At 45.1% G+C, this 21,700-nt stretch overlaps 1 protein-coding gene across 1 annotated transcript in view; it reads right to left on the reverse strand.

Annotated features, from left to right (window-relative positions):
- Positions 1-948: 948 nt before the first annotated feature.
- LOC144768666 (perforin-1-like) overlaps positions 949-21,700 on the reverse strand; it is an 87,490-nt gene continuing 66,738 nt past the window's right edge. Inside the window, exon 3 of the mRNA XM_078652487.1 lies at positions 949-2,698. Within this exon, the coding sequence (XP_078508613.1) occupies positions 1,615-2,698 (1,084 nt within the window). The 3' untranslated portion in view covers positions 949-1,614. The remainder of the gene's footprint in view (positions 2,699-21,700) is intronic.

Raw genomic sequence — 21,700 nt, forward strand, 5'->3', positions numbered from 1 at the left:
CTGAGCGATAGCTATTGAATACTGGTTGCAGCAGCCACTAAGGGCATCGCACTGAAATGGCCTTTCAGGCGAGGGGCCATTTGTAGCTAAAATGCCCTTCCAGCATCCTTAAATAGGACCAGTAGCAGTTACTCATATTATGGCTACCTATGCAAGCTCAGTAGAAGCCCAGGGAACAATTGATTTGTGGCTTGAATTTTCATTTTGATTGGAAACTAAATTAGGCTGGGGTGAAATTTCAGAAATGGGGTGCAATTTTGAGTAATTCTGGTGATTTTGAATTAGGCTTGTCACATAAAGTACCCGAAATTATGCTATTTTGCCACGCAGAGGCAACAATTTAGCGCAAAAGCAAGGTAACATTAATGACAGAACAGAGCAAATTCCTTTTGCAGAGCTTGTGTTTGTTGTGCTAATGTTTTACGATGGAATGTGTTCTCACGTCTAAAATGAAGTGCGCCCAAATATAACACCAAATACCGGTTTGGCATTTCAAGTAATTATGTGTGATTTCATGTAATTTCGCTCAAATTTCGTATAATGCGCAAAAGCAAATTTCAAAATATTTGCACAATCATGATTTAAATTGTAAATGTACTGCAATGGCATTGACTACACGTTTTTTGTATACTGTAGCGAACTTTAATACAATTGCTACAAAAACAAGCACAAATTAATAATTTAAAACAAACATTTGCCATTGGTCAGGTTGCAAAAAAAACTGCTGTTCCATCTCTACAACTTTTCAAGGCACTGCAGACTATGCATTACAATGTCACGTCCCAAGGTCACTTTGCATGAGCAGGCTCAAAGTCTCAGACACACTGAAAGGAAAGAGGTAACGTGTATTTTTAAGCTTGCCGTCTGCCCTGAAGCCACGTTTGCACAAGGGAAAATGGAACAGACCAACAGACAGCGAGACTTCGAGAAATAACAAATTTAAAAGAGTTTTAAGTTCAAATAGCAAGGCTGTGTGATTTTATTACAGTATTTGATGTAGGGGGTCAGTCTAAAAAAAGATTGCCACTGTACTTGGGCCGTTGAAAAAGGCCGAAACAAACCCCTCCGAAAAATTTGGGACAGTGTTCCATGTACACAACCAAAGTTTCTGTGGTCTAACTCAAATCTGTTAAATATAAACGTAGTTACCCTGGCAAATCTGCATGAAATGAACAAAACATCCACACAGCCCGCCCCAAAACAGGTAACAAAGTGGGGAAAGAAGACAGGAATCAATTGTCCTCTATTGGAAATGTGTTTGGCCATGTAGGCATGATATTTTGGAAGCTACACTCACTTGCCACCATTCTGTAAGAGAGTTCTAGAAGCACCTACTTTCAGCAGGAAAAAACAGAAGTATTTTAATAGAAAGATAGTGCAAATAGAGCCAGAGAGGAAGCAAGCCTATTAGGGTATGTCAATAGGGCCTGGTAGACATTGCCTTTAGATAGTCTCTGTGCATATTTTTTCCAGCATGCCCTAATATCCTCTGGTTTCCACTTTGGTTCATTTCTATGGCTCCCTGATTAGTTCATAATTCTGAATTCCAACCAGTAGGTCACTGTATTCCAACCAGTAGGTCACTTTTACTAAAGATGTCGGCCTGTGGAGCATTCACTCTGGAGAAGGGACATAATCCAGGCACTTTGGACCCCCCAGAGATGGGCCACAGACCAGGCTGTACTTGAAAGTCAGGCTGCCGTGGTTCAGGTAGCAGATATCCTCGTGGGTCCCAGATGCCAACTGCTTGTTGCACAAACCCAGGCGGTCGTCATCATATCGATTGTCCTCGTCCCACACTTCTAAGTGAAGAGTGCTGGCCTCGTTCAAGTGCACCATGCCAAAATCAAAGTGACTTTTCCAGGAGGGGTTGTCATTGTTCAACACTGTGCTTGTTCTCAACTCTTTGGCTTCGAATTTTAACTTTACGTAGGCATCGGTCTTTGTGACATAATCTCCCCAGAGTCCAGTGGCGTATAGAATTTCCACTGTCATTTTGGCGAGTCCCCGGCTGGTAGAGCAGCACATGCTGTTGACCCCATGTCCACCCGGGCAAAAACATGAACACGAGTCTCTCTTGCTAGGTTGGGCCCCCGAGGGACATGTGTTGGAACAGTTCTTCCAGAGGGTCTTCTCCAGCACATAGTCCCTGATGGCCAACTTCAGGTTCTCTTTCTGGGGGCCACATCTCCTGATAAGCTGGTGAATGGGCTGTAGGGAGTAGGAAAGGATTCCTGGGGTGACCTTGAGACTTTCTATCCAGTCATTGAAGGGTTCTGGATCCTTCCCATCGGAAAAAAGGAGGTCAGCGCTAAGGTGGCCACCCACAATTTCTGTCTGCCGCTCGTTGTAGGTCTCATGAAAGCTGCCCTTGAAGTTCTTACTCTTCTTCAGCTCTTCACAAGCACTCCTGACTGCTTCAGCGTTTCCTTTTCCTCCTACATTGGCTGTGGCCTCCAGGTTCAGGCAGTCTTTCACTTCGTCCACAGAGGATCCATCCAAACTGGACTCGCAGGTCTTGATCGCTGTCACATCTCGGATCTTGCCCCCCAGGTTCACCTGGGTGATGTAATGGGTTCCATAGGTGTCTACCACCTGCCGATACCGGGCCTTGGTCTTCTTGTCATAGCTGGCTGGGAGGCCCCGAAGTGTCAAGTAGAATTGGTGTGTAAGAGGAGGTCTGTCTGTGGTCCGGAAGCTGCCAGAAGAAAAAAAAATATCAGTGAACACAATTATGGTTTATTAAGGTGCCTCAATTTTTGATTTCTAGGACACAATAAAATGCCCTGAGTCTTCTGCAGAGTGCGAGTACATTGGTTGCAATGATAAGCAGCGTCACATAGATTATTGATTGTGCTACAATGAGCCTGGTTACAAACATATAACATAAGGTGAGCAAGGTGACAGACATATAACATGGTATGAATATAATAAACCTTAGGCTTTATGGGTATGGTTGTAACTTTGCATATCCTATGGGATCTCTTTATACTCACTGGGATATTGTGCTGTCCTTGTGGAATGTCGGAATAAATTGCTCAATTTGACCCCTTTTCTGAACTCTTTGTCATTTCTTAATGTAACCTTTTTCCATTTACAAATACAACCAACAACACCTGTAAGGAAATTACCTGTTTTATGCGGAAAGGGAAGGCTCTAATTTCCTTTACCGTTGTATAAAGCGACAAGTGGTGCATGAACCCACATTTACGCACCTTAGAATATGTGAAATCACAAAAATATAGGTGATCGGCTGCAATAATAACAGCTTGGGAGGGAGGGGGGTAAGAGAGATCTTGTCTTCCATAGATTTGGACCACTCGGAAATTGTATAATGGATATCTTGAAGGAGAAAGGTTGCTCTGGAGACAACCATATCAGAGGAGAGTCTTTGGCAAGGTGGGTGCCCATTAAAAAAGCACTGGTTGGCCCCATACGCTTAAAAACTTTCTTGCGTTGGAGAAAATGTCACCTATCTTCAAGTAGTCCCCATTAGTCAGAAGTCAATGTCATGAACATGAGCACACTTATCACATATGTTATAGTGAGTGGAATATGAACTACATTGAAGTGAGTATAACGCAGAATGAAATGAATATGAACTTTACTAAAATGATGAACTGAAAATTTTCAGTAATGCATGCATAGAGGAACACGGCACTGCAACGAACTATTTCTAAGCGCTACCCGCTGCTCCACTTTCCACCATTTTGTTAACAGCTAGCAGATGAGAAGACATTTATGAGCGGTTGTGTGTGAAACAGGACACATAATTATTAAATATGACAAATTTTACAGGGCATATAATACTGTGTTTAGCACTGTGTGAAATTTGATTTACATATTTATTTTTTATAAAATATTTTGCAGAAACTATTAAAATGCAGATGGTTTTGAACTGTTAGCATCTTTCTGGCGATATATATTTATTATTTGAAATGCTATAATGTTTCATATCTAGTTTGTGAAACTGCATTGCTTTGTTGACTGTTAAATAGCAGGTCGAAGATTCTCTCTGAGGTATGAATGTCTGAGATGCCTATAAATTAACCTAACAATTATTTTAGGTGAAGTCAAATAATTCTCTATTTTGTTCAAATTTGATCAAAATGTAATCCTTTATAAAAATGGCCTACATTAAGTATCAATAAATCTAGTCCCTCGAATTTAAAAATAATTTTAAAGCATTCTATTTTATTATTGTTTTTCCTGTGTCGAGAAATGAATTTTGACATGATAAATATTCATCGGTGTATTTCTATTTGCATTGTCCTTTGAAAATAATTTCACTGCTCACTGCCAGTTTTTAATTTAAAAAGACTGACACAAACAATAAACTTCAAAAGGGTATCTGATTTTCTTGTACAGTATTGTTTTTGATTTTGGAAGGATCTCAAGAAATGCATTTATATGTGTTATTTATATTTAGGCTGTTTTTGATTGAAGAGCTTGGAAAATACATTGTAGTTTTTAGTGATGAAGAATGTCTGAATTCTGCAAAGAAACTTACATTTTCATTTCCCTCAATCCACCTACACAGTGTATGAAGTTTATTGTAACTGTTGTAGTTTTACATATCACATAATTTTCAAGCATAACTTTTTACATCATATCTATTATAGGCGTGCCAAACTCAGGCGTGCCACACTCAGAATGTTATACATGCATCTATGCGTCTAGAATAACTAATAATGTAATCTCGTGTGAGGAGTAGCTCATCAAACAATTAGTAAACCGAAAACCATATACAATTTTCAAACAATTCTTCAAAGAGCTGAGCAATAAAATCGAATTATACAAGGGTAAAATACATTACTACACAGGGATCGTAAATGAGGAGACAGAATGCCCGTACACGGATGTAATATAGCATGACAACCCAAGCATATGCAAAGTGCGATGTTACATTATATTCCATTCAATAAAATTGAACTAACATTAAAACTGGTTTAGGCTAGTCCTATATACAATAGTTAAAATTCCACGCGTGGAGCTAGCGTGGTTAACGGGCCCGAAAAGTTTGCTGCTGAAGGATTTAAGTGCTAATTTCTTGCATTTAGTTATCAGTCAGCGGGTTGCATCAGCTTCATCTAAGACCAAAAAGCAACCCCTGAAAAAAACATGAGGGCAGAACATAATCGTTAAACAAAAACCTTTCTTCGGTCCGCTGTGTAAACGGTAATTTTATTTATTATTTATTTATTTATTTATTATTTAAGTTTGTATAGCGCAACAGCTACCCCAGAGGGTTTCCCGGCGCTAAGATTGGGCGACTTATAGAAGATGGAAGAGGCCGATGCAGTTATTGGTCGAAAAGGTTCATGCATCACTATATTGAGCCATCCTAAGGGGGGCAGTTCGGCAGTGTTGATTATTTCCTTACAAGCAAAAGCATCGGTGCCTAAGCTGTTATATTCATGCTTGGGCTAACATACCTTTATGTCTTATAGACCACATTCTTCCCAGAAGTGTGGCTACTGCACACTTGCACAGGCAAAAAATGGTCTGAGGTCGGTTCTTAATATTCTTAGTGCTACAACATGGTTTGAAGTTCTCAGCTGACTACATACTGGTTTGATCCAAGTGAGCCTGGGTCATGTGCAGGCTACACAAGCAAACAGGACATGAGCTAGGCTTTCAGTTAGTGTGTTGCAAACAGGGCAGCACGTAGCTGAAGTAGTTGTGACTGACCATTTAGCCATGAACGCATTGAGAGATGCATTGGCAATACACTCTACGCCGGAATTACAACAAAATTGCAGAAAAAGCTCCAGCGCATCCAAAACGCATCAGCGAGACTCATATTAGACATTCCGCGCCAAGAGCACATCACCGGTCACTTAAAAAACCTCCACTGGCTTCCCGTCAACAAAAGAATTACTTTCCGCCTTCTTACCCACGCACACAAGGCCCTTTATAATCTAGGACCCGAATGCCTCAACATCCGACTGTCCTTCTACTATCCCACCCGCCAACTAAGATCATCCAATCAAGCCCTCGCCGCAGTCCCGCGCATCCGAAAAACCAACATGGGTGGCAGATCCTTCTCCTTCCTGGCTGCCAAGACCTGGAACTCACTCCCCACCCACCTCCGCCTTACTCAGAATCACATCTCCTTCAGAAAAGAACTGAAAACATGGCTATTCGATAAACAGTAAACCCCTCCCTCCAGCGCCTTGAGACCCTCTGGGTGAGCAGTGCGCTTTATAAATGCATGAACTTGAACTAGAGATAGAGATCTAAATCTAAATTGGATGTATAACTTTCTGTCTAGCAGGTCTGTAATGAGGTCTAAATAATGTTCATAAGTGCTTGTGATCTTAAATTTAAAAAATTCTATTGAGGAAGAACCCAAGTTTAAATTCTGGGCATCGTTCTGCGCTATCCAGGACAAATATAGCTCTTTAGTTTTCTCCTTAGGTGGAAAGTACGCATTGGGGGAGAATTCCCAAAGGTCTTGTAGGCCAGGAGAACTTAGCAGTTTCTTGATGTTATCGGCCCAGCCTATTTTATAGAATTTGTCTAGCTTTACTATGTCTTGGAGGTCCTCAGCATAGGCAGGTAATTCCTGTGTGGCTTTTAGTCTCCTCCAAAAAAGGAATGGTCTGATTTTTGCATTTTTCATGATCAGTTTCCTACCCTGTAACGGGCCGGGACTGTCCCTAAACCAGGGGAAAATACAAAGAGAGAATGAACAGTACGCTGATACCATTGCTCATCAATTATACTCCCCACAGAACGTCGACGACGAGCTGGAGCAACCAGATGAGGAGACGGGTCAATGGCCCTTTAACTTTGACTGGAGTGGCGAGTGGGAGGAGTCACGTCAGGACGCGGAGGCGTCATATACAGAGAGGGGCGAATCAACGGTGTGTTTTTTTCACCCGGAGGGAGAGAGGAGAAAGCGGAAGCAGAGACGAAGGAGACAACAACGCGGAGACGAGGTCGGAGGAGTGGAGACAGACGGAGAAGCGACGACAAGAAGAAGACGAGATACGGGAGACGCCAGGAGGCCAACGACCCCGCGACTCGCCCAGCCATACACCCGAGGGAGGTGTATGGCTAGCACAGGTACGAGACAAGATCAGGGGCTGGGTTCGTTACAAGGGGAAGCCCGCTGAATAACCTGAGCACTCCCACATCCTTAGCACTGTGTTACCCCTCCCTGAGCACTTCCCTCTCACGGCGTCGGTCTTTACTAAGATGTGTGGCACGGGTTATTAGATCCTCACTCCCTTCCCTTTTAAAGCATCGTAGATACAGTGAACCTTCAACTGATACGGTGTATTCTCCTTTTTGTTTGCCTTGAGCTACAAGACGGATCCGGACAAGTCCCTGTATCGACGGACACCCGAAAGAGGCCGTCGAGTAGAACACCCCGAGTCCCACCATAGAAGAGCAGCGAGGAGCCGTTCACCGTGTGGGACTATACCTAAGGGAAAGAAAAGCTCAGACTTGTTATTCTTTAAAATAAAAGACAAGAAAACCAGAATACATTTGTTACCTATTCATCCCGCACCTGTAACAAACCCATACCTAGTTTTCACAGGTACAGTGGAGTAGTAGAGGAGAGGGACACTAGAGACTTCAGAAATGTATTTCCAGTACTGGCCAAGTCAGATAACTTGTGAATACGTGAGAGTTTGGCAACGTAAAGAGCAGTCCCAGCGGCCTTGGAGTCATAAAGTTGTAAGACTGAAGTGATTGGTTTGCTGTAGGATGTACTATGTCCTTTCCATAAGGCACCCACGACTTGTTTGTTGTTTAAGGAGATTTTATCAACATGTGATCCCATGACTTTGTGGACGATAACTTGACCTCTAAATACTCAAATGCATTTACCACTTTTTAGCTGAAACTCTCCAATTGTTATCTTTCTCTTGTACAATTTATGTTAGTTTAATGTCAGATTTTAAGGGCCCGCTTACGATGTCTGGCGGACCGCCACCAACAGGCCACCCCACATTCAGTGTATCGGTCCGACTGTCGGATTACAATACTAGCGATCGGGGTGATTTGGTTGGGAGAAAGACCGCCGCCTCCGACAGGCTCAATGAGCCCTTTCCCTCAGCCATTAGATGGCGGTCCCACTGCCATATAAAGGCAGATTGCAATGGACTTTGGGGGTCTCCAGCAGGGCCCCAGGCCCCTGTGGGCCTTCGCTATGGGGCTGGGAAGCACATGTGGTGCGCCCTCAAACAGCCATGCACTGTGTGCCGGGCACCACATGTTGCCTGGCACATGGTGCATGGATGATAAAAACCATCCCTTTTTCAATTGCGGCTTGTGCTACAACCCTTTTCAGGACCGCAACACAAGCCACAATGGAAAAAGGGATGTTCCTGACCACCTACACATCAGTTACATCATAATCTGAAGGATGGGACCGACGAATACTTCTCGGGCGGTCCCAATTCTGATATGATGGTGGTCAGACGCATGTCCGACCACCAAGTCAAGTCAAAACAAACTTTATTTGGTTTGTTACAACCATAAAAGTACAAGTTACCTCTTATCTTACTAAAACAGGGAAAATAAAAACAACAGTAAATGCATAGCACAACGGTATCAATATACATATTACATCTTAATATACATATACTTTGACTATCGTTTTTAAAACCGGAATGTTATCACAATTAATTTAAATGAGACGCTCAAATCCTATCTATACATCATCTTCTTAATCATTCAGCACTATTTTAATCACTAATTGTTTCACGTTTATTTGATGTCAAGGGCTTATATTATTAGATCTTACTCTGTGCAGCTGAGGAATACCTTAACTTTTTTCATATATTTCCCCAAGGCACAGGCTATATCTAAGTTCTCCATTTCCATCAGCAATTTAGCAGCTTGCATCCTATTTACAATATTATAATTTTTAAAAATCGGACGTAAAATCTCCTTTCGTAAATCTAAAAACCACATACAATCTAATAAAATGTGTATAATATTACAGGTAGTACCTAAAGTGCAAGTGCAGATCCCATTACAACTTATCATTTGATTTCGAGCTCCATTATTCGCGTAGCATGGGTTTATTCCGATTCTCATTTTTAGGACTTCCCGCCTTAAGTTATGACTAGGTAACCGGTCCACATACGGAAAATGTTGGTCAAGCTCCCAGGCAGATGTCATGTGGGCTACTGAGCTTTTTTGTGAGAGGTACTCCCGGTCATAAGTGCGGGACATATCCGTGCCTTGGAGCCTTAACTCTCTTTTTCCTGTTATTATATGATCTTGTAGTGGGCAGACCTTCAGATCGAGCACCCTGTATGCATTCCTTATTGATGCTCTAGCCTCCTTTGCCCAGGGTAGGTCGCTCTTTGTAATTTCCTCTTTGGCCCACTGGGAAATTTTGAGGAGCTCATCTGTTCCCAATCGCTGCCAGAATCGTACAAGGGCCATACAGGCGGTTATCGCCCACGAGGTAATTCCCAGCTCAAGTCTAACCGCCTGTACCATAGAAGATTTAGGCAGTACAAATAGGCTTTTTAATATATTACCCTCCTCTCTATCCCAGGGGGTCTTACTGCTTAAATAAATGACTTCAGCTCCGTACAAGAATTGAGGGGGCACCATTGCTTGATAGGCTTTCAGGACCGGTCTGTCCGACATTTCTCCGTATATATTGTTGAATCTTTTTAGACCTTTCACGGAAGCCAATGCCCTCATTTTTAGTGCTTGTAAATGCGTATGCCATTTCAGGGTACCAGAAAACCACATTCCCAGGTATTCCCGACCACCATGGTAATGACCCCCTAGTTTTTGATGTATTGACAACTATCCCTTGCATGGTGTAACATTCTCAAAGCAATTCAACAAGCACTGTAACCCACTAGGTGTTCATCTTCAAATAGTAAGGTGGGGATTTTTACTCTAGACAGGTAAGGGGCATTATTAGTGTACAGTAATAAGTGCTATACTATGTCATTCAAGTATAGAAAGAACAGGGGAGGTACCAAGATGCAACCATGTCGGATGCCCTTTTTGATGGAGGTAGGGTTTGTATTTTACCCTGTTCTCACCACATCACTCTCTAGCAAAGTTTCCCTCGGAGAGCAAGATTAAGGTGGAAAGAATGTTTAAGGGAACCCACATATCCCATAAAACCAGTCAAAACTGTAGATTGGGCCAGATCAAAGGAAGATTTAAAATTGACAAAGGCCACATATAAGTGTCCTCTGCCTATATATAGAGTCCCACAATACAAACCCAAAATAGAAAAACCTTGTCTATGTTCTAGTTTTCTTTCTAAACCCGGCTTGTAAAGTGGAAAGTATCTTATTGTCGTCTATCTACTCTTGAATTGCCACAGCACTGCAAGCAGAACTCCTTTCAAAGAGTTTTAATTAAACTTATTGGCCTAAACTTTTTAGGCAGATCCCTACCCCCTTTAAATAGATAGGTTCCACCTTTATTTCTTTCCAGTAGCAAGGAATTGATGCATCCCTTGCAATTGCATTTGCCAATACCAAGATGTACTTGGCCCCATTATCTTTGTCATGAAGGAAGATATCAACTGGTATGCCATCCCGTCTAGACGCTTTACTATGTATGATGGCATCAAGGGCAGCTTTTATGTCGCCCATGTTGAATGTCAGGTGGCTCTTGAATTCAATATGAGCATTACACAATGGTTGGCCATCAGAGTGAAAGTGGGTGGTTCATCAGAGTATAAGGCTGAGAGGTGGTTAAACGAAACACGCGGTTGAATGTGGTTTATGTTCTTCAGTCTGGCCATTCTTTTTCCAGTCACCTCAATGGACCAGAATTTCCATGGATCTTTACTAGTGCATGTTTGAAGTAAATCATGCCACCTCTTCTCCTCCCATTCAATCTTTCCTGTTCGGTTTGTTTGTACACCTTCCTCAAGGCTGTTATCTTTTCCTGGGCTTTCTGCCTGATGGCCAATGCTAACAGTTTTCTGGCCTGCCTGCTTTCTTTGTTGAACCAGTTGTTATTATTTTAAGTATATGGATGCAAGCGGCTTGTTTTAGTTTGTCATTGTCATTGTTGACCAGCATATCAAAATAGGTGTGAAGTGGCACCTAATAGATCTAAGCAAATGTGTTGGGCCTTTCAAATATCTTTTCCCATTTGAGTGAACCCTTGTTATTTATTTACTGTGTGTCCTTAGTTATTCTGCGAGAGTGGGAGTCAGTAGTGCATTTTTGTGGATTGATGGCGTGTAGAGGCATAGCGGAACATGGTGACTCTCAATCCTTTTATTACCTATCATGTCCCTGACTTTGTTCCCATAGTCTAAGATCAATCCGAACATAGTCTGTTCAGCTCTCGCAAATTTGGTTTATTAAAATTAAAAGACCGTCTATTATCTGATTTAGATCTGCCATTAACTGCGCTAAGACCTTGCCCTAGTGAGAGGGCCATCAATTGGAACACTGAGTCCACTTTTTGACTGGCGCTATATCAAGGTCGGGAATACCCCATCTTCTCATCTTCCCCTTTAGTTAAATTGATGTCATCCCTCTCCAGGGGTTCAAAGTTAGTGTTAAAATCTCCAAGCCAGGATGACATGCACTAGTTGTTTTCTAGTCTCCAAGTGCCTCTCTAGTGTTTAAAGTGCTTCAAACAGTTTCCCTCCCTTTACCCCTCTTGCATAAATATTATAGACTAGCAGCCCGTCCCAAAGTTCCGGGTATGAAATAGAATGTGTGTAATGTGTGTATTTGGCAAGAAGGGCGGCATGAAGGGCGGACACACGCCCCCAAAGTTTGAAACACCCCCAGTGTTTGTCACGCCCCCAGCACACGCCCACAGCCCATGATGTGATGGCTGTACCACACGCCCCCAGCGTTAGTCATGCCCCCAGCCCACGCCCACAGCACAACGCAGACACGCCCACAAGGGACTACTTTGCTGGCACGGTTCTTTTACCTTTTAAATGTATAGAGGAGTTGGCCTAACGGTTAAGGTGCTCGACCTCGGACCTGGGGATCTGGGTTCGAGTCTTGGTAACGGCGCCAAACATCCTGTGAATCTGTGCAAATCACTTAATCTCCCCGTGCCTAACAAAAATGAGTGTGTGTCCTCATGTAACGTAACTGGTGCTATGCAAAGCGCTCTGATACCTGATTCAGTTCGGGTCAAGTTCGCGCTATATAAAACTCTGCAAAAAATAAAAAATAAATAAAAAATATATGGTGGCCGTCTGCATAGCCTATGTCCTTCTGCTGCAACTGCCCTTTCCAACGCTGTATTGGGTGTTGTGATTGGTGCTGTGGTTACTGATATTACCCGCCTCAAATGTTTGGGCTCTCTCTTTATAATATTAGTATGGATATCGACATTGCTGCCTCTTTTCTTCCGTAATTGGATGCCCATTATATCTAGTGAGTTCTTGTTGTGCAGTTTAGTGGGACTCTAACCCATATTGGCAATCCTCAGTAATGTCGACCACAAGAATTTGTTTTGGCTGGAATCCAGTAATTGGCATACCCTGCACTGAACACCAGCTCGGTGAACCATGTTTCCTGGCAGGTCGAGTTTTGACTTCAGACCTGCCACATTCCAGGAAACTATTGATAGCATATCAGTATTATCCCATTTGAGAGTTCCTGATGGCGTAGAGTGCTCGGTCAGCATGAACTTTGTAAAGTTAGGGATATCCGTTTCCTGGGCAATTCATATTGTGGTATTTGAAAAAAGTGTGTTTCGGCTCCTAGGGACTGGGGTACGACTTGAGTAGATCAGATTCAACTCAGATGCTGATTCCCCCACATGCAGTCTTTTATCAAACTTTTTGGGCCCAAGGTTTGTGAAAGAGGGAATACCTTCACTACACATTCAATCAGGGTCCCCTAGAGGGGTCAATAACAGAATATCGAAAACAACATTGGGGCATATTCTCAAGGACCTATTGCCGACTTAGCAGCACTTTATCGCTAGTTTTCCGGCGATAGCAGCCGCAAAAAACATCGCCACAGATGGCACCTGCAACTAATGTTAATGAGATGCAGAATAGGCGTTCCCCTACAAAAAGCCGCGACAACACCACTTTGCAACATTCTCAACGACCAGCCAGATCTGCGATAAGTTCACAAAACATGCAACAGGGTGCGTTAGCAGCAGGGATTTAACACCTGCTCTGACCTAGTGTTAAGTCGGTCGACACCCTGTACCATAAAGCCCAGAGCCACACCTGAAGAAGGACAGATGCCATGGAGCTACTCATCATGCAGCTCGGAGCCCCAAGAAGGCCACAACACCCACCGCCACCACCCCCAGGCCCATCACCCCCCTGGACCCCACCCCCCCCTTGGACCAACACAGATGAAGCGCAGACAAAGACAGATGACCTTCAGAAAACGCACCAGCCTCACAGACTTAACACCAGAGGATGTCATTGCCCACTACAGGCTCAAAAGGACAACCATCCTACGCATGCTGACCATCATTGCTCACAGGCTGACGGTACCAACACAGCGGACAACCAACATCCCTCTGCAGACAAAGCTGCAGACTATGCTGCACATGTTGGCCTCTGGGACCTTCCAACCAACAACTGCCAGAGTCGGAGGAGTCTCACAGCCAGCCCTATCCAAGTTCCTCACAACCGTCTTGGATGCCATCATCAGCATGGTACACCAGTACCTTCACTTCCCACACACTGCGCAGGAACAGCTGGAAACCAAGCAAGGCTTCTATGCCATAGCTGCCTACCCGCACGTGTTGGGGGCAGTCAACTGCACACATGTACTCCTCGTGCCCCCTGCCGCCCCTGCACACAATTACCGCAAAAGGAAGCACACGCATTTCATCAATGTGCAGGCAATAGTGGATCACTGTGGATTCTTCAACAATGTCGTCGCCACGTACCCAGGCAGTGAGCATGATTCCTTCATCTTCCGACAGTCCATCAACAACCAGCGCTTTGAGTCTGGCAGCCATGGGAATGAAGTGCTCGTTATTAAGTACCAAATGAACACACCACACACCTCAACTCCACAATCATGCAACTCACAACTCTGGGAATGCACATGTTACAAACTCACACACAACATGCCAAACAACATGCCCACCTACCAGACATAACAGCACAACTTACTGTGCTGACCTGGGCAAGCTATGCACACAAGCCAATCAACGGCATGCCACCTCAGCAACACAATAGGAGAATGTGGGGAGAGGTGGGAACCATGCATGTGCGAAGGAGGCAAGTGACCCATGAATGAGAATGTACACAATGCCAAGTGTGGCGTGGATGCGCTGGTCAGACTGCAGTATGCAGACCACAGACATGCTCATGTCGACATATACCGCAGGTGTTTGGAGTGTAGTGAACAGTGGATGCAACCATGTTACTCCAGGCAGAGGGGAAGAGCGTGGAAAGCAGCTCATTACGCCCCCCCCTGTATGCGTGAGCAGAGTGGGCTGGCCCATCGTACGCCAGGCCAGCGTAGGGGTGTGAATAAAAAGGCCATAGCACTGGGCGTGGTTCTCTCCTGGAATGGCCAATGTGACTGCCAGGGCAGCGCCTCCCTGCACGCCACGAGGACATAGCCGTGAGTGGTGGTGCCTGCGACCATGTGCACCCCAGGTAGCAGGTCCCCAGACCCGTCTAGCCCACCCCAGCGCAACCAGGCCACACCGCTCACCTTCCGACACCGGCTTGTGTCAAAGAGGGCCCACCACGTGCCTGTGCAAGCTCCAAGCGCGAGGCCTGTGACCTTGGCAGCCTCCTCAAACCATCGCTGTCCTCCCCCAGACAGGCCCGCAGCACTCCTTTCTCATTGACGTACTCCACCGCCCTACACAGCGGTTAAGTAGGTCACACATTTGGAACAGAGTCTTGATTATGCAATGGCAGAGTATACACTTTATGGCTGAGTTTATATCACTGTACTCCCTTCGATGTGGTGCCACCAACTCTGTGCATAGCATCCGAACCACCTGTCTGTGGGCCCATGCTGACCGCTGCTTCCGGCCTACACTGCGGTCCTGTAGGTCACATATTTGGAACTGAGTCTTGATTTGTCCATTGCAGAGTTGACATCATTGTATAGGCATCATTGCAGACTGCATCCCCTTCCAGCTCTGGTGCCACTGACTTTGTGCCATCATGTAGCTGATACTGACTTGGTGTTAAGAATAAGTCTGTAGTATTCATCTCCTCCATATTGCCTGTTTCTGCTTGGTATTCTCCTCTGCATCATGCCCTGAAAGAACAGCTTCCCCTGTCCTTCGAAACACTCTGCGACATTCACCTTGGACATCGGCGAGGACCCACTCAGCTCTTGTGACCCTATTTCAGTGCACCGCAAGTCACCGTCCCTTGCGGGTGTGCCTGTGTCCGCCGCACTGCATCCGGGTCCACTAACTCTGTGAAGCTCAAATCATGGACCCTGTCTGATTGAATATTGGATGGCCTCTGGGTCGATGGCCTGGGGGTCCTCAATGCCATGTGTCTGTGGCCCTACACTGACCGCTGCCACCGGCCTCAACTGTTATCTACCAGGGTTCACACATCAAATCAAGTCCTGACTTGCCTGGACAGCGCATCACTGCAGGAGGCACACGCCACCACCGCCGGGACCACCTCCAACCAACAACTGCCAGAGTCAAAATAGTCCCATAGCCAGACTACTAGAGTTGCTCACACCTGTCGTGGATGCCATCATCAGCTTGATACCCTGCTCAGCTCTTCATGTGCCACTGACTCAGTGCACCACAACTCATAGGCCCTTTCTGATTCAGTTTTGTGCTGTGGACAGCTCATGCAGCAATGTCACCTTAGGCAGTGGGGAAGACCTGGGACGATGATGGGGAAGATGAGGCAGGTGTACACACCCCACTGCATCTGCAGCAGGAATATCCCGAAGGGACACAACCTAAACAATCAATTAACAAGAGCACATTTGACTATGGTGCCCCAACATCAATGCACTTCGAGTCACGGACCCTTCTGATTGCATATTGGGTGACCTCTGTACTTGCTCCGGCTACCACCATGATGCTTCGCAGTTGTTTGTGTTATGTTGGTTTTTTCGGTTTCCACTTAAATAGTGATCACTGTTCAAGTTGTTGCCAGCAGCAACCACTCTATGAGGGCTGGCTTACACTCACCCCACACCCATCCAACACAGGCGTCACTGTACATGTGACCCTGGCAATTAGAGGGACCAGGCACAATGTATCATGCCTCCGGAGTGCTGGATCGGACGAAGGAGTAAATGAGGGAGTGCAAGCCCGCTCAGGATCCGGGATCATACATGCCAACTGTTGTGTGTGTTGCCATTCCCACCGCATAGGCCAACGGTCTACCCTCAACTGCATCGCAAGTTCAGCCAGCCATGAACTCTACATCTGTTTCCGCTCTGTCCTAACCATAGGCCTACACACACGTGGCAGCCCACCTTCAATGCACAACATCACCGTGTAGTAGTCAGGCTTGTGGACATGCGCAGACAGGCATGACAATGGTGTGCCGTAGGAGTGTAATTGATGCAACTGCGCTGCGCACAGTAGTAAATAGGCTCGGGGAGGGAGGAGCAGCAGTGAGGCTACGTAATACACATTAATGCCACTCATTTGCTACAAGCAGTACATGACAAACAGGAATCACTAAGACACACATATCACACACCAATGAACCAGTGAGCCTGCCAACACATCATGCTGAACCAACTATTGACTCATGTCTATCTGCACTGCCACAGGTGTCCAAGGATATACACTCTGCCCTTGGATAATGACACCCTTCTGAGCCTCGAACACACAGGCCCAGAGGCAGTACAATGCAGCCCACAAATGAACCAGGGGCATCGTGGAACACACATTTGGTGTGTTGAATACACGTTTCAGGTGCCTGGACATCCCAGGCGGAAGGCTCCTGTACAGGCCAGACATTGTGTGCAAGATGATTGTTGCATGTTGTATGTTGCACAACATATGCATATGCACCAATGCCCCATGGCTATAAGTGCCAGATGCACAGGACGATGATGAGGAAGATGAGGCAGCGGGACCACATCCCACTTTAGCTGCAGCCCGAATAGCCAGTAGGAACACAATCATTGGCAATTTCTTCACATGAGCATGTCACATTGTCACAGTCCTTACCAGACATGGAACAGTATAAAATAGGCGCAGGCCCAACATGTGCAAATAAATTCATTCATACACACATTCCCTGAGTGCATGTCACTCTTGTGTAGAGGTACATCACTCTGACAAGTGTAAGTGTAACATGTAGTGCTAACAATTTTAAACATTTGGAATAGGTTTTGGGGGTGTCACCTCTGTACAGAGAGGCTGTTTGGGGTGTCACGTATTCGAAATGCCCTTTCTGTGTGTCATGGATAGAACAGAATCCCACACATCAGCGTCTCACATGTGTCCCACTTAATTGCATATAGGCTGTCATTTGTGACCTACAATTGACAACAGGGCTTCTTTTGGGGTCAGGTATGTCCCACCATGATGCAGGGATGCACCCTGTGACTCAAGACCCACAACATGTGCAACATGGATGTAAGGGGGAATCACTGCCCCTACATTCGTACATGCTTTCATACTTGATTAATCATGTACATGACACATCTGTGTGTATTAAAAGGTATTATTCACGTACAGTGGAATGTTGAAGCTGTCTTAGTACTGGTCCATGCAGACAACACTTTACAATGTTGCTCCTTGGAGGGCCAGCCAGAGTCCTATAGCGATTAACAAGTTACTAGGAAGGGAAAGAGTCCAGTCTGCAGGCTGATTGCTGTGTCATTATTTTGCAAACAAAATATGGCAGTCCCTGTCGAGGTGCAAGGTTAGTGTGGCTGGGTGTATCAGGGGACAGTGGAAGGTGTTATTCCAGGGCACGATGCAGAGTGCAGAACCAAGCAGTGAGAAGCCATATGGCGGGGATGAATGCTACTGCTTCCTACTTACCACTGAGGCAGATTCATCCTCATCTTTGGCCTCTGACGTTTCATGTTTCATGTGCCTCACATGTGGGTAGTGGTGTTTGGTCTGCAGCAGTGTGTGATACTGACACATCAGTTGCGAGAGATGTGAATGTAGAAGTAGCTTCAGCTTTCATCTGCGCAATGTCTTGTGGCATCACTCCCATGATGAGGATCTGCAGAGCATGGAAGATCCCATCTACAGCTTTCTCGTGTGCAGCCGTGGTATCCATTCTTTGCACCTGCATTCGCTCCATGTTCTCCATGACCCTCCGTATGTTTTCCAAATCACGGATGACATCGCTGTAGCCACTCTGACTGGACAGTTGTTGTCTCCGAGTCATGACTCCAGTGACGCAAGCCATGGATTGTTGGAGGGCACGGGGCTGACTGTCGGTGACCGTTAGGGAGTGTAAGTGGTCCCTGATGGGACTTAGACACCCATTTATGGCATCTAGTTTGGCTGCCATGAGTTGGAACCCCAGCCACACCTGTTCAGCCAGCCCCCTCTGGCAGTCTAACACACGGCGTTGGAACGCCATGTGTTCTTCGGTGAGCTGCTGGGAGCCAGACGTGATGGTGGGTGCTTCCTGCTGTGTGGTCTGTGCAGGGGGTGGGCTCACCTCGATGGTGCTGGGCTGACCTGCTACTGGAGGTGGGGTGCGAAGGGTGTCCATGAACCCATGGAGTTCATCCAGATCGAAGTCCAGGGGGTCTCTCCATCATCACTGACGTGATGTAGTGTCTACTCTGCAGGAGGTGTTGATTGTCCCTCTGCAATGTAAAGAGGAGATGCAGTCTCACAGTGTGTTACATGTATGTTGATGCATTGGCGAAGTTTACGTACAGACTACATGACAATTTACATTATGACTGTTTGTGGTGAGTTGCCTATTTGATGCCGGACAGTGGACATTTGTACGGCATCATGGTTGTGAGGTTGTACTCAAACAACAATACAGTGGGATACAATCCTGCATCCAATTTACATGAAAGGACAAACAATATAGTTGGACACAATCCTGTATCCAATTCACACAGAGGTCACATAAAAGGAAAAAATACAAAAAGGAAAAACTTGGGTTAAATACAAACAAAGAAGTATTTTCAGGCAAAGGTTCGGCGGGAGCTTAAGGTCAATGAAAACATATAGACAAGCTATCCGTGATATTTGGCACACTAATAAGACACAATGGTCGACTGTGTGCAACTATACTGCCCGCGTCATTGTGCCCGGTAGCCTTTGGAAGTGATTGTGCGCTCCTGCACGGCATTGCCCGGTTGCAGTGATCATCTCTTCCATCTCCACACGCCGATCCTTCAACCTCCATTAAGGCAGTAAATACAATTCAGGCATGTGAATTGCAACAAGTCCTGACGATGATCCCGCTACACTTCTTTAGGGATCGAAACGCCGTCGACCACATGTATAGTTGCACACAGTCGACCATTTTCCTTTTATGTGACCTCTGTGTGAATTGGATACAGGATTGTGTCCAACTATATTGTTTGTCCTTTCATGTAAATTGGATTCAGGATTGTATCCCAGTGTATTGTTTGTTCGCAACATCACGCTTATTCTGTGAATTTTTTTTTCATTAAATGTGTCCGGCTGGACACTAACGAATATAGTTCTTATTGCAGACTATGTTTTATTTTGTATGCTCTTACAGTTCTGTTTAAGGACCACTGTTGATCTAAAAACATATTCTTATGTGCAGCATTGTGGGTGAGTTGCAGCTCTGTTTTGGGGCCCCTTATCCCTTTCAGGCGGTGTGCCTTTGCCTTCTATGCCTCTACAGTGCTGAGATGTACCTGACTTGATTGTTTAGGGCTGTTGGTCAAGTTGTGACTCTTGGGCATGGTTTGTCCGCAGATGTGTTGTTGACATCAGGGGTTGTTTGTGCACATGGATGTGTCAGAGTGTGACCGGCTCCCTTCCGGATGTGGTCCACACTCAGCCACCTCAGTGTAGTGGCTTGCACAATATCATGATTATTGGCCTGCAGCAACGCTGATCATCATGTAGTGTCACTTGCATTGTCAGTGTGGCTCACAAATGGGCATCTTTGCTGGGTTTCGCATGTGGGCATGTGTTGGTGGTGAGATTGGGGATGTCTGGTGTGGGAACCCTTTGGGGATATTGGGTAAGGGGCCCTACTTGGTGTTTGTGTGTGTGCTGCAGTGTGCCACAGGGATCATGGACATGGCCGAGAGTCATTGGGTGTGTGCTCTACTCACTTGTGCATGTGTGCCATTGTGCCCATCTCCCCCAGTCCCCCCAATCCCTGGTCGGTACTCACCCTGTTGATGTTGTGTCAGGTCATGTTGAGCAGTGTCCGGATCCCCAACTCCTGGCACCGTTTCCTGAATGATGACTGTGGACACTATTTTCTCCAAGTCATCCAGCCCCTGGTGTGCCGCGGGACCCCCACCTCCAATGAGTGTAGCTGCTTTCATGTTGGCATCAAGTTTCTACTTGGTTTTGGCCTCCACATCATTCTAGCGCCTCTTGACCTGTGCCATTGTCCTCCTCAACGCTGCAACTGCACTGACATGGTCCACGATGGTCTGCCATATTTGCATCTTTGTTGCCAATGACACGTTTGTGGTGCCGAACAGTTGTTGGTAGTGTTTTTTCACCTCTGTAACGATGATCCTGTTTTCCTGTGGACTGAACCGCGTCTTCCCCATCCTCTTTTCCTTGGCCTTCCCCGACCATGAGGTTCCTTGCTGGTGGTCTGTGGGGCTTGTGGGGTTCGCGTTGTCCTCTGCACTTGGTCAAGGTGCATCCATGGTGCTACGCAGTTTATTTTTCTAGACCTTTTTTTTTGTTTTTCCTTTACAGTGCATTTTCCCGCATTACGCGTGGGAATTGCAGACCTGTCTCTGGTTATTGCTGATTTTTGTAACTTTTTTCACGTTCGTGTTTCCGTTCTTTTGGTGTTGCGTTAGTTTTACCGCGGTCATTTTGCGCGTTATCGTGAGACTATCGCATGGTGCCGCCGGGTTGAGAATACAACGTTAACACAGCTTTATTTTCCCACGATAGACTGTGATGTGCAAAGTTGCGTTAAGAACATTTTGCGATAGTTATCACACGTTCTTGAGAATATCCCCCATTGTGTTATAAAAATATTGTGTCAAAAATATTGCTTACAAAAATATTGTACCCATGTGTTTCATACTAATATTGTTAAAAATGTACAGAAATATTGGTTTTTAATAGTGACATATATATCTATATTTACAGAAAAAACCATAGGTTTCAGCCACGTTATAGTTAGGAATTAGCATTTAAAAAACCTTAAAAATTCACTGAAAAAAACATGGTTTTCAGCCACGCTACAGTTAGGAATTAGCATTTAAAAAACCTTAGAAATTCACTGAAAAAAACATAGGTTTCACACATGTTATAGTTAGCTGGACATTTCACTCATACAAAATCATCGAAATTCCCCCGTTATAGTTAGTTCAGCTAACTATAACTCACACGCCCGCAATGCACTGCTGCTGACGTCACATATTACATCACTCATGACATGGTCAGTGACATAACTCATGGCATCACTGATGACATCTCAAATGACATCACTGATGACATTACCCAGTGAATGTGTGTCCTTCTGAAAAATAAATATTTTTATATATGTATATCTAAAGGTCGATGGAAGAATAAATGGGTAAATAAGTGTCTAAATGGATATTTGTTTTGTAAAATTGATTGTATAACTGACTTATTATGTGTCTCTTAGTGAATACATGTATTAGCGAGT

The sequence above is a fragment of the Lissotriton helveticus genome, chromosome 7, assembly GCF_964261635.1.
Source record: "Lissotriton helveticus chromosome 7, aLisHel1.1, whole genome shotgun sequence".
NCBI classification, from domain to species: Eukaryota; Metazoa; Chordata; class Amphibia; order Caudata; family Salamandridae; genus Lissotriton; species Lissotriton helveticus.